The 14138-nt window shown below is 34.8% G+C and overlaps 1 protein-coding gene across 2 annotated transcripts; it reads left to right on the top strand.

Annotated features, from left to right (window-relative positions):
* The first annotated feature begins 79 nt into the window (after window positions 1–79).
* LOC118061404 (uncharacterized) lies at window positions 80–5298 on the top strand. Of its 2 annotated transcripts, none has more exons than XM_035074827.2 (6): window positions 80–637; window positions 1916–2441; window positions 2536–2685; window positions 2807–2974; window positions 3530–4059; window positions 4326–5298. In XM_035074827.2, exons 1-6 carry the CDS (start codon window positions 305–307, stop codon window positions 4995–4997), a joined length of 2379 nt encoding a protein of 792 aa, XP_034930718.1. In that variant the 5' UTR covers window positions 80–304; the 3' UTR covers window positions 4998–5298. The 2 variants fall into 2 exon arrangements, with proteins under 2 accessions (XP_034930718.1, XP_073268471.1); XM_073412370.1 differs by lacking the exon at window positions 80–637 and adding an exon at window positions 1629–1781.
* Window positions 5299–14138: the final 8840 nt, after the last annotated feature.

Genomic DNA, 14138 nt, shown 5'->3' with positions numbered 1-14138 from the left:
AGATTTCGGCAAGTTCTATGGCTGGAAAGATTGTTCCATTTAGAATGGTTAAGAAGGCTATAAATAGCCATGCAACCATCACTTGTAAGGTAAACTAAAAACTATGCTAAGCTTAAAACCTTTGTCCTAAAACTCTCCTCCTCGTGTTGTATTTCCTATCAACCATTTCCAAATTACAACAAAAAACCTTAACTATCAAACTACTTTCATTTCAACCCCTAATAACTAAAACCTCCTGAATTACCACCATCCTCTAACAGTGGTATCAAAGCCCAATTGATCGTAAGTGGGCATTAGAGTCTATATGGCCACCACAAATTCATCACAATCTATCTCTATGCCACTTCCCATTTTTGATGGTAGCGACTATGATTTGTGGGGGAAAAAAATGATGACACTCTTCAAGTCTCAAAATCTTACGGACATTGTTGAGAAGGGACTTAACAAGCCAACAAATATCTCTATTCTAGAAGAAGCACAACAAAAGGAGTTAGAGGTGAGAAAACAGAAGGATGCTAGTGCCCTATATTTGATTCAACAGTCACTAGCGATTACAATTTTTCCTAGGATTAGTGAAGCTTCAACAGCAAAGCAAGCGTGGGATACGTTGCAGAAGGAGTTTCTCGGCGATTATAAGGTACGCACCATTAGACTCCAAATACCACGAAGAGAGTTGGAAAATATTAAAATGAAATATTCTGAGACCGTTAAGGATTATCATGGAAGAGTTAAAGTAGTGGTAAATCAAACGAGATCTGTAGGAGAAAATGTTACTGATCAAAGGATTGTTGAAAAATTTCTAGTTAGTCTTACAAGAAAATGACTCTATAGTTACTAGTATAGAACAATCAAAAGATTTAACAATCTTGTCAGTAGCTGAACTAATAGGTTCTTTAGAAGCACATAAGAAAAGACTCAGTACTACGAAGAAGACTCTATTAAGAGTGCTTTTCAGTCTAAGCTTAATGTAAGGTCTCATAAATCTAGATATAATACCGAAAATTAATGGATCTGCAACGATATTATGTAATAATAAGTCAATCATTTCTATGATAAAAATTCTTGTATTCTATAACAGGACAAGCACATATCAATCAAATATCACTTTTTATAAAAAGCAGTTGGCTATAAAGAAATCGATTTTGAATATTGCAAGACTAAAAAACAATTAGTAGATATCTTCATAAAAGCCCTTTCATGAGTTAAGTTTGAGGCACTACAAGATCAAGTTAGAGTATCAGTGAAGTATATTAAGGAGGAGTATTAAATTATTAATGCACTTAAAGAAGATTCCAGAGGTCAATTCTAGAAAATACTATAAACTACAAGTTTGTGCTAAGTTAAATTAGGAAAGTTCTAGAGAAATCAAACGAACACTAGAAATGTTAAGAATTCTCATCCACAATTCAAAGAACTCTAGAATTTTCTACTGAATTGGTTAAGATTCTTGCAAGTTCTATTGGTGGAAAGTTTGTCTAAATTGTTCCACTTAGGTTGGTTATGAGGGCTATAAATAGCCATGCAACCATCACTGGTAAGGTAAGCCAAAAATTAGGCTAAGCTTAAAACCTTTTTTAAAAAAATTCTTCTCCTTGTATTATATCTCCTATCAACCGAGTTTTTGCATTGTGAATCCCACATCCTTTAACTATTTCCAAACTATAAACTAAATTTTTTTTTTTACTAAACTACTACAACTAAAAACCTTAACTATCAAACTATTTTTATTTCCATCCCTAATCACTAAAACCTCTAAATTAGCACATTTCCATTACTAAAAGGTATGTATGTGCATGATATACTTGCAGTTCTCTTTGAGTGTTTACTTCCTAATTTTGTTTTCTATTATATTAATGATCGGTATTCTGAGTTGAGATTGCTCATTAACAATAATTACTTACATAATTTTATGTAGACAGCAGAGATAGAAGTGATAGAAGTGGAAGCACCTTATGGAGCTGCCATGGAAGGAGACTGGCAAAGCGTGATTGACTACTATCGGGAACATTTCAAAAAAATCGACAGTCCAGTTACGCCCTCCAAGGATACTGTACTTCATCTAGCTGTGCAATTCAAAACAGAGCAACCACTTAAAGCTTTACTTGAAATCTTGAAGGAAAGATCTTTGCCTGAGGCATTTCTCAAGAAAGGAAACAAATTTGGAAATACGGCTCTTCACGAGGCAACCATCTATGGCAAATATGAGGCTGTAAGACTCTTGGTAGAACGTTGTCCAGAGCTGCTTTCGATTCAAAATGACTTCGGGGAAACCCCATTGTTTACAGCTGCCGGATTTTCCAAGACAGAAATAGTGGAGTTTTTAATCAGATCCAAACCAGGACAATGCGTGCATGATGATGGCCTTCTATTACGAATTCACAGGCGGAGAACGGTAGATTACCTGTCCATCCTTAGCGCTGCTATCATAGGGCAAAAGTTTGGTAACAATTCCTCTCTTTATTGAATTCTCAAATTTAAAAGTATACATATATAAGATATTGTATAATTTTTGTCTTCCTAATTTCATGAATGCAGAAACAGCTTTACTGTTGCTAGAACTGGATAAATCGCTCGCCAGCTTGAAGGACAAAAATCAAATATCTACTCTTCAACTTCTAGCCGAAATGCCAGCTGCTTTTGAGAGTGGATTTACCATGGGCATATTTGAAAGACTCATCTACCGTTGTATGCCTACTCCAAACACATTATTAGACCTTTCAATATTGCCTACATATTCTTGTTTGAATAACATGGACATACACATACATATATATGTATATAATTTGTACTCTAAATTATGTTGCAGGCCTTCCTGTTAAACGTCACCACGAGGTAAAATCACAGGTACAAACTTGGTGCCTGGCAAATAAGAGAGATCTTGAGAGCGGTCGGGGGAGGAACTCAGGAGATCTGGGGAGTGTCTCAAAGAGGAATCAAAGAGGCGGCATACTCAAATATTTAAAGGTCCCTGAAGGTATTATTGAGCTACCTTTATATATCGAGATTAGATCAGGTTCTCCAATGCAATGAAACACATTTCATTCATGTCAGCATTAAGGAATCATAAGAATTTAAATTTCATGGCTTGACCCGATATTTGAATCCTGTAGCCAATATTAGTTCTTATATAACTGTGTCGCAGTTTCTTTTTTTAGTGGACACGGGCTACACAAGCAGAGTAGTTCTTCCCAATTTTTGACACCAATTGAGCTTACATCTCATTGTGACTTAAAAAGGTGTATTAGTGAATTAATATAAATTTACTTTTTAAGATAATAATTTAAACATTTACATTGAGATGATTTATTTACAAACACAAACCTTATGCTTGAAACAAATGTGATTCGATGTTACAAAGAGGTTTTTGTTCACATCCTTTTTTTATATGCTTACGCAAATAATCCTTATGCTTCCACTAAATTTAGTTTTCACCTTTTGCTATCATTATTGACATTTCTTTCCATTTCATAATAATGTCTAGCTCTCACCCATGTTTGATTTCATTCCCTTTCGCACGATCATGATGTAGGATGTTGGCTAGAAAGAATCTGGAACTGGAAAAGAAAGCATGTATTTGCTTTGGAATTCGCCGAAAGCCTAATAAAGGAAGATAATTCTTTTAAAGGAGTCACCATAACAGAGGAAGACCAAAATAAAAAAGAAGAAGAGCAAGAAATGTATGCGCAAACTTCTCAAAACACTAGGAACGCAAAAACTCCTGTATTGTCATCATTAACTACTAAAAAGGAGATCCCATTGTTTACTGCAACTAGAAGGGGAATAGAAAAGATTGTGGAGATGATAATAAGGCTACATCCTCATGCTATTGACCAGCGCGATGAAATGAATCGGAGCATTTTGGATGTGGCCGTCATGTATCGCCAAGAAAAAATCTTCGATATTGTGAAGGAAAAGAAAATACCATTGGATAGAATGCGTCGAGTTGTTGATATTAGCGGCAACACATTGTTGCACCATGTTGCAGATATGAAGAAAAACAGTGGAGTAACCAAGCCTGGGCCTGCACTCCAACTTCAGGAGGAGTTGAAATGGTTTGAGGTGAGCCCTTTTCATCCCTTTGTCTTTACTTGATACAAGTTTTAAAGAAACCGTTAAACGGTAAAAAGATTCCTCTCCAAGACGCGAGTAATAAAACTCGAACTTAATCAAGACATCAGGCTGAACTAGTTATCCTAACCAACTACTTAGGGAAAAACTTTAATATTATTCACAAATAAAAACTATCTGCGCTCTAGTAATAACATTTCTGTAATTCGTAGTTTTATTTAGCAATAACAATCATATTTATCTCCCAATTATTGCAGCGAGTGCAAGACGTAATTCCTTCTTATTATGTCCCGCTTCTGAACAAAGATGGAATGACTGCAAGAGAGTACTTCGAAATAGCGCACGAGAAGCAACTGAAAAAGGCACAAAAATGGATCAAGGAAACATCTCAGTCTTGTTCCACAGTAGCTGCACTTGTTGCAACTGTTGTCTTTGCTGCTGCCTATACTGTGCCCGGAGGTTCTGATGAAAAAGGCAAGCCCATCTTCATCAACTCTCCCTATTTTCTGATTTTCACTGTCTCTGATGTTGTCTCCTTAGCAAGCTCCTTGACTTCGCTTGTGGTGTTTCTCTCTTTGTTGACCTCTCCATTTGAGCTACAAGAATTCCACATCTCTCTTCCTCGAAAACTTATTGTTGGCTTCTCCTTCCTCTTCTTTTCTGTGTTAACGACCATGCTATCCTTTGGCGCAACAATTTTGATACTCATTCAGACAGAGAGGAGGTTGACAACATTACTCCTTTCCATTGCTTCATTCCTTCCTGTCTTAATATTTGGAATATTGCAATTCCGTCTGTACGTCTCCTTTATGGGCTCTACATTCAACATTCTCAAGAAAAACTGGATAGCTCCTCTGTCGTTTCTTGGCCCTTGCCTACAATGGAGGGAAAAGTTCGGTCCCAAGAAGAAGGAAAAAAGCTCGACTTGATTAATATTGGAGACTAAAGTGGCACAGAGGTTTTTCCTTTTTATTGTTGGTTTGCACCTCTACTATTGATCACTATATATTGAGTGTTACAGAATGTTTGATTGTTCAATTTCGTGATATTTATGAGGTTGCGCTATCTTCAATGATGTCCTTAGAAGTCAGTATGTTTTATATATAGTGTGTAATAGGTTCTGGTATGAAGTTAGGACTAAAATCTTGCTTCAATCGGTTACTTGTAGTAAAATTGGGTGTAAGTTTATGGTTATTATTATTAATGGATATCTCTCTTCGATTTTTTCAATCACCTACAAGTTCCTTTTCTCAATCAGCTTGAGGGGGATTATTTATTGTATTCCACGGCACTACGAGGTATTGCAAGGATCTTGATACAAGAGATTTTGATCAATCCGAAATAGATTTATTGTATTTAGATTATATGGGTACCATAGTATATATAGACAAGTTCAAACCTAAAAAGAGATAAATTCACCGAACAACTTATCTGACGAAAATATCTATAATTTTTAATTTAATTATTTAATATGTCTTAAATGTTTTTAGAAGATTCTTTATGCTGTTTTTATAGTGTTAGCTGGATATAACCACCAAAGCTCAAATTACCCTTCAAATTAGGCTCAAAGTTGCTATTTTATTTAATTTTATTATTTTCCTAGTTAATTTTGAAATTTTTAGCATATATCTGGTGTTTATGTAATTTTTTATTTGAATTAGAATTATGATTGTTTTTACTTTTAAAAGTTAATTTAAAACCTATTTAAAAGGTTGTGATACCTATTTTGAAAGCAACCTATTAGAAATTGTTTTTTTCAATAATATCACTAATTAGTGTGCTGACATATCTTTTGCACCTATTCTTTGCGTCTCCATAATTGAATGACTCATGCCTCGAAGGCTGGGCACAATGCACAATCATGGCTAACTAATGGTTTATCCTCTGTAAAAAGCACTAGATATATATTCCACTACTAATAATACATGTTCTTTTCCAAGAAGAAAGTTCAAAGACTAAGTTTATAAATACACTTAGTCCATCATCTAACTTGGTTCAAATTACATCATGTGCTGAGTGACACTAATTATGACAAATTCATCTAATAAGCGAGAAGTATTTTATCTCAAGAGAATAGACTAAAAGAAAACTTATATGTTGTTAAATTTATGATGAAACCTCTTGGTTTAGGATATCAAAAGCTTGAAATATGTCCAAACTTTTACATGTTATACTACTATGAAAATATAGATTTTACAAAGTACAAAACTTGTGAGCATTCCCGGTATAAACTCAAAACTAGTAGGGGAATGACTTTTGTCACACATAGAAAACTAAAATACTTTCCAATCATTCAAAGGTTGCAAAGCTTATTCATGTCTTCAAAGACTTTTAAGCACATAACATGACATCATTCACATTATATAATGGATGGAGTCATGGCGCACATTTTCAATGGTGAAGCTAGGAAACAATTACATCTTTGGTTATGTACAAAGTGATTCAATTCATTAGGTCATTTGTTGCACCTTATTCTTGTTGCCTAGTGATACTAACAATTTACAACTTGCCATCGAAAATGTATATAAGGCTAGAGTTCATATACTTTTTTGCAGTTATATCCGATCCTAATAGTCCAGGTAGAAATATAAATATTTACCTTCAATCGTTGATTGATAAGTTGAGTCAATTGTGGTCATTCAATACTTTGACATATGAAAGTTAAATTTTCAGAAGAAGGCAACTTTGATATGGACTGTCAATGACTTTCCTGTGTATGAGATGGTTTCTGATTGGAGCACGAATGGAAAATTAACTTGTTCATACTATATGAAAAATAAGAAGACCTTCACCTTAACAATAGTGGTAAAACATCTTTTTTTATTGCTAGTGGAGATTCTTGCAAACCTATCATAAATACAAAAAGGACTTCTTTGTAAGTAGATTTGAAAGGGATGATACATTACCGATATCATTACACGAAGAATTATATGATGTGGTCTCGTAGTACAAGGGTATTGTGTTAGGTTTTCAATCCGATAAACAGAAGTTTCCTAGTTTTGGTGTGACCCATAATTGGATAAAGCAAAATGTTTTTGGGGAGCTTTCTTATTGGAAGAGTAATCTCCTCTAACATAATCTGGATGTCATACATATCGAAAATAAAATCTTTTTAACATAAAGATGGACGTAAAAAGAAAGACAAAGGACAACATGAAGGTTTGAATGGATATATCTTTATTTTGTCACTGTAAGAGTATGAAGTTGGTTTATGATGGGTCATGGATCACAAAACCCAATGCTAGTTTTGCCTTAAACAATAATACACAATAACTTTTCAAGCAATAACTAAAGAGTATTTGTTTTTCTCATGGATATGCTTCGAACAAATCTAAATTGGTGAATTTAGAGGATTGCAGATTTTATGGAAGCTTGAAACAAATATCATCCAGAAAATCTATAAATTTGAGATGATATTCCCTCCATTCTTTTATGACTAAATGGATCATCTACCCATTAATTTACTATTTAAGGAAAATATTAGAGGTCATGCCCATTATAGATGAATATATCCATTAAAAAGGTTAGGAATCACATATGCATCCTATATAAATTTTTGTTGTCTTTTATTTGTTTTAAATTTAAAAAATTCATTTACTTGATCTATATTTAATTTCATTCAAATACTTATTCAATCTTTAAAAAAAAAAAAAAAACAAGGAGCATTGTCGATACATGACGTCGCGCGACGACTCCACCCTTTTTTTTTTACAAAAAGATTAATGAGAGAAAATTAAGATTTTATCGTAGTCGCCATCTAGTAATTTGAGGGAACTAGAAATCCCAAATTAGACACTAGTCCCAAAGATTCAGGTAATGGGTTAGTTATGATTAAGGGAAGGTAAACACTACCCTTAAAACATCCTTTCAAGAGAAAGGTTACCCTTGTGTTTTTTTTATTTTATTCAAATGCTATAATATTTTGAGCTTATTTGCAATTTGTTTTTAAAGATGGTTAACGCCGGTCCCTAAAATTAGGAGACACATCAAAAAATGATATTAGTCTCTAAAAATAGAATACTCGTATGAAATGTTGATGTTTAACCTAAAAAGAAGAGTTACGTCTGAGTTACAAAAAGAAACAATAGACATAATCCATATTTTGTTTTTAAACTTTTAACATTGGTCCTTTTTTGTAAAAAAGAGTCGTGTCGACAAACAATGTACATTCCTAAAACGAAAGATTATGTTGGTATTGCTAAAAAATGAGCATAACCATACTTGAGAATTAAGCTTTGGACCCGCGCACGATGACGAGATAAAATGGGTGTTCGACCCACGTCGTTGTTTTTTTTTATATTTATCTCGGGTATTTTACAAAATACAAAGAAAATTTTACAAATAATTGTATTAAAAATAAATAAAATACCACTATGAATCACTAAAATTATCTGAGTTCCACTGTTAGGTAAAAGACTGAAATACCCTTGAACTTCTTAGAAAATTATGAAAATACCCCTGGTGGCACATGGCTCACATGCTGCCACTGTTGGAGGGGTGAAATTCTTCAGCGAGATTCCAAGCCAAAAATTGTAGATTCTGGTAGATATGGGGAGAGTATTCTGATGACGGTGGTTTTAATGGCCGTTGATGGCTGATGAGAGAGAATCGACGATTTGAAGCTTTGAGTGGCTGAAGAAGTCGCGGCCTTTTCCGACAAGATAATCTATCAAAGGCAACTAAGAACGCCTGGGGTTTGCTCGCGAGGAGGAGAGGAACCTTTATGTGGTGTGTCGTCGTCTTACGGTGGCCGAAATTGGGAGACCCATGTGGAGAGAGGGAATCGCTGGCAAGAGGAGAGAAAATTGGCTAATTGGCTATAGCCATTTTCTATAGCCAATTAGCATTTGCATCACTTTCTCTCCTTTTTTTCCTCTCCTTTTTCTATCTACTACAAGGCATTTATAACCAGGAGACACGGCATCTATCCGAAGAAAAAAATTTCACCAGCCTCAACCGCACCAACGACTATAATAAGTATTTTTGCATTATTGATTTTGTTTTATTATATATATAATATATATATATATATATATGGGTAAACTTCAAAATTCAAATTAGTATTAGAAAAGGCTAAAAACGCTAAAAAATCAATTTTGATTATAAAAAAGTTTAATTTCAAACACCAAAATAAATTTGGACAGGTATCAACCAGGTGAACCAGATTTTAATCGAAAATAATAGTTTTAACCTAAAATAGTCTAAAACTTAATTTTTATCTCAGTCATCATAGTTTGACTTGTATAAACCCGGTGTACTTGGTTTTGATGAAAATGATGGTTTTGACCTAAAATGGCTTGAAACTCGATTTTTACCTCGGTTGACATGGTTCGACCCGTATTGACCCAGTTGACTCGGTTTTGATTGAAAATGACGGGTTTGACCCAAAACGACTTGAAACTCAATTTTCACCCTGGTCAACATGGTTTGACCCGTATTGACCTAGGGGACTTGATTTTAACTGAAAATGACGGGTTTGACTTGATGGGCTCATTTTTCATGGAAAAGGGTGGTTAATCTGAGAAAAATATTTTTGTGAATTTTAAGTTTTTTGGTTCTTTTTTTTATTATTTTTATGAATAATAATAAAAATAAAATAACATTTGAAAAAAAATTGGAGAATCCTAAATTGAGTTATTACAATCTTCTATATACAATGTTTATATTGTTGAAAAGATCTCAATATTTATCTAAAATCCCTCAACACAAACTAAAAAAAAGTGAAGGTTTTGAATAGTCAAATGGAGATCTGACATAATTATATGGGGATCTAAATATATTATATAGATAGCCTAGCTAATATATATATATATATATATATATATTTATGGACTAGTGGGGACATAGCTAGGTTCAAGAAAAGGTTTGATCACACCAAATAAAAAAATGACATTAAAAAACTATAACTTTTTTATCCAACTATTAAATCATGTTTAAATATTTCTAGAAGATTTATGAGAATCGATTCTATAGGAATCCTAACTTGTTATAACTAGATGAACTATAAAAGACTTTAAAATTAGGTCATGGAGACGTTGTTGAGCTTATTATTGACTGGTACATGTTTCGATTTCCATTAATACCATGCTGTGTAAGTGCTTTAGTTTTTGAGTTTTATCTTGAGAAGATATGTTTTTGTAGACACTCCTTATTCCTAATTTGTACAGTGTAAGCAAAGATTATTCCTAATTATCAGTATTGCCTAAGGGGAAGTATATGTGTGCGGAGAGGTAAGGGGTTTTGGATAGTCAAATGTGGATATGTTGTAATTATTGAGTGATATGAGGAATAGTTAGGATTCTTGTTGCGGACCATTTTCCTGAAAATCTATCTTCTTCATTCTTTAATTCTTATTCTGATTGAGTTTGGCTGCGTTATCCATCACAGAGCATAAAGTTGCATGCTGTGTGAATTTGTTTAAAAGGGCAAAGAATCCATCAAAGGTGGAATGAAATTCAAACCGTACACGTATTATCAAGTCAATAATCTTTTTACTTCTGCTCAACAGTTACTACAAATGGTGTTGAATTTTTCTGCGTTTGAGCATGCATATATCTGAAGAACAAAAGGGTTGCATATAGTATAGAATATAGTTAAATCAAGATGCAAAGCTAAGCGTGGAACGCGCCATTGCAGTAATGAAATTAAAGAAAGAATTTGTACTATGTAAGCAAAGATTATTCCTAATTAGCTGTAAAGCACGACGTGCAAAACGTGCTGCTTTTGGATGGGATTGCACTAGTGAAAAAAAGGATGGACAAAGATAGTGCAAAAATTCTATCAAAGACTTCCATATAAAAAGAAAAGAAAAGAAAAGTATTCGATTAAGGGATAAAGCAGGTTTCTATCATCAAAGTGATGTTTCACAAAGACAATTACTCTTTGAAAAGTATGACCCAGCATTTACATTTATTGTAATAAAAAGCTAGGTACTTTGTGTATTGGCCGACATGGACAAGATTCGGTGTAGAAATAGCGGGATTTTGACATAAAATGGGCAGAGCTATTCATTATTGAGGGCTAGAACAACAAAATTACTTTGTCTTCAAAATCAAAAGAATCAAAGGATAATAAGGCCAAAAAAAGAGAGAAGCCACCTCCCTATTCAGGATGTTTCAGCCACTGATGGGTTCCTGCAATGCTGATGTTCTTGATACCAAACAGAAAATCAATGGACTTCTGTACAAGGCTCTAGTGACAGTACCGGTGTTCCTGTCCTCGTTAATAAACCATTCTTTGTGGTTTTCACTGTCTCGGACGTGCTATCTCTGACGTTTGCTTTGACATCAGTTGTGACATTTCTCTCCATCCTCTCATCGCCATTTCGATTTAAAGATTTCAAGCATACCCTTCCCACTAAGTTGATGGCAGGCTTCACATTTCTGTTCCTTTCCGTGGCTATGATGATGGTAGCATTTGGATCAACAATCTTTCTGACGATATACAATAAGGAAAATTGGGCTAAAGTTACTCTATACACAGTCTCTTTTATCCCAGTTTGCATCTTCGCGCTATCTTATTTTCCTCTCTATTCCTCACTATCAAAAACTTACAAATATTTGCTCGAAAACTTTCCTTTAACTAAACTTGTTCTATCCAAACCTTGTATGATGATGTCCAAATGTTTAAAATGTTGTCAAGTCCAAACCTCAGGGTCCCACATTCCATGAAATACCATACATGGATGATAATATGTATTATTGTTTGTTGCACGTTGGAAAATCCGCGCGGCATCGGGCTGGCAATTTTTCTCGTTATGTCGTTGCTTGCTTTGATTAGTTCGTTGGAGTCGCCACCTAGTAATTTATTGAAGGCTACTAGAAAACCGGATGTACTGGTCTTGTCAGAGATCGCGAGTAAGGGACTGGTTGTGGTTAGGGAAGGTATTAGCACCCCTAACACACCCTACCTGAGGTAAGCTGCTTCGCGAATTTGACGTGTTAAAAAAGTTTTAAAATTTTGTTTTTTCATCGGATATTAGAAATACAACTTACATATAAGTTAATAATTCTTAACCGTGATCCAATCAAAATATTAAATTCTTCTTTAATCTTTGCAATTTTATCATAAAAAATAAATAAAAACATTCAAAAAAAAAACAAATACCAACACACACATATACTTTCACTATTTTTGTTTCTTTTCTTTTCTTTTTCTTTTCTTTTCTTTTACATCCACAATACAAATAATAAAAATTCAATACTAAATAAAAAAAATTACATCAAACCATTTAAAATCACAAAACAACCCCTAAAACATCCTAGGGCTTCTAGAACATGCAAGAACGGTGCACGGGAACAGTACTGGGAGGCTTCTGGGCGCTGGAACAGTGGCGGCGCGTGGGTTCACGCGCCGCCGCAAGAAAGTCCAATAATCAGGGGCTCTAGAACGGTTTTTTCCTCTCTTCTCTTCCTTGCCAGCAGTGACAACCACCGTTATCTGCAAAAAGAAGAAACACAAAGGCAGTTGATTTTAATTCTCTCTTTTCCTGATCTGTTTTCGATCTTCCTTCTCCCTCCCGGTTCGTTTCCATCTGCTGGTGGCAGATCCGGCGATGGCCGGCTTCGGTGGCCACTGCTAGGCAATTCTGGCGTCGGGTCTATGGGCGGTGGCTGCCAATCTGTGGACGGCGCTGCTGTGGCTAGTCTGTGGGCACTATTGGAGCTGGGTCGGCCGAGAGAGGGGAGGACGACGGCTGACCGAGAGAACAAGGAGACAAGGGAAAGTGCTAGGGCAGGGCTTTAGATGTGTGGAGAAGGGCCGACCGATCTACGACTGAGGGTGCCGCTGTGGTGGATGGAGCTGCTGTGGTGGACGGCGCTGCTGGCTCCTACGGGTGAAGAAGAAAGGCAAGCCGGCTGGGAGAAGGAATGGCCGAAAGAGGGGAGGGGATGATGGCTTTGAAATGGTCGGCCTCCGGGGAGAAAAAAAATCAAAGAAGATGGGAGACTTTTGTTCTCTGGTTCTCTCTTGGCCAAGGGAAGGACGACGCTGGTTTAGGTGGTGTTTGGTTGAGGGGGGTGAGCGGCGGCTTGTGGGAGAAGAAGTCTTGGCCGGCGGTTGGAGAAAAAAAATCAAAACCAGCGGGGGGGGCGGCTCTTTGGTTAGATAGGTTTAGGGTTTTTTTTTGTGGTTTAGGGTTTTTTCTTTTGTATTTTTCTGAAGTTTCAAAATTGCCCCCCTTTAAATGTGTTGAAAAGACTAGTATTTATAGATAAAATGTTGCTAGGTTTTTCAACTTGGTCCCTCAACTTCTTTTTTTTTTTGTAAATTTGATTCTTTTCTTAATTCTTTGTATTTTTTGAAAACGAGCAATATCAACGTCGACTTAATGAGGAAAATCAATGATTTTAAAAATGACACGTGAAAAGTCGAACGCGTTTGAAAATCTTTTGAAAATTTAAGTTCTTTTTTAGACGACGCTGAAAATGCTAAAATGACGAGAATATATTAAAAAACATATTTTTTGGATTTTCATTGTTTTTCTCTATTTTTGGATTTTTTGAAAATATATCAAAAACATGGGTCAAAAATTGAGTAGCAACATTGTTAACATTGTGCAGCAAGTTATTGAGTTGTTGATAATTGTAAGGATTTCAATAATCATATTTAAACCAATTTATGATGAGTGAAGACTATCCTTGTTGGTGATCCAGGTAAACGTAGATGGAAGCAACACGCTTGCAAAGAATGAAGCTTAGATTTTTATTACTAATATATTGTTTAGTCAGCAACTTATGCCTGATCATCATGTTTAGTCAGCTATACCTGTTGCCAATGTGCTGCACCATTTGGCTCTCTTGCTACTGAATTTGTGTCCTGACTACATGTGTTTAATTAGATTATACTTAATGTTGATTATTAGTTAAATTTCTTCCACCCATAAAAAATGGTCTAATCTTAAATATTTAGAGGAATTACTAAAAGAAATAATAGTTAGTTATATATATATAGAGAGAGAGAGAGGGGGGGATATAACTTATATTAAAAGGATATTTCATTTTAAAAAATAATTTTTTAATTTTTTAATTTTCTAAATTAACTTGACAAGAATATTCATACTATAAATT

Source organism: Populus alba, chromosome 11 (genome assembly GCF_005239225.2).
Source record: "Populus alba chromosome 11, ASM523922v2, whole genome shotgun sequence".
Lineage (NCBI taxonomy): Eukaryota > Viridiplantae > Streptophyta > Magnoliopsida > Malpighiales > Salicaceae > Populus > Populus alba.
The sequence above is the reverse complement of the archived record's forward strand: the minus strand, read 5'-3'. Positions and strand labels throughout refer to the sequence as shown.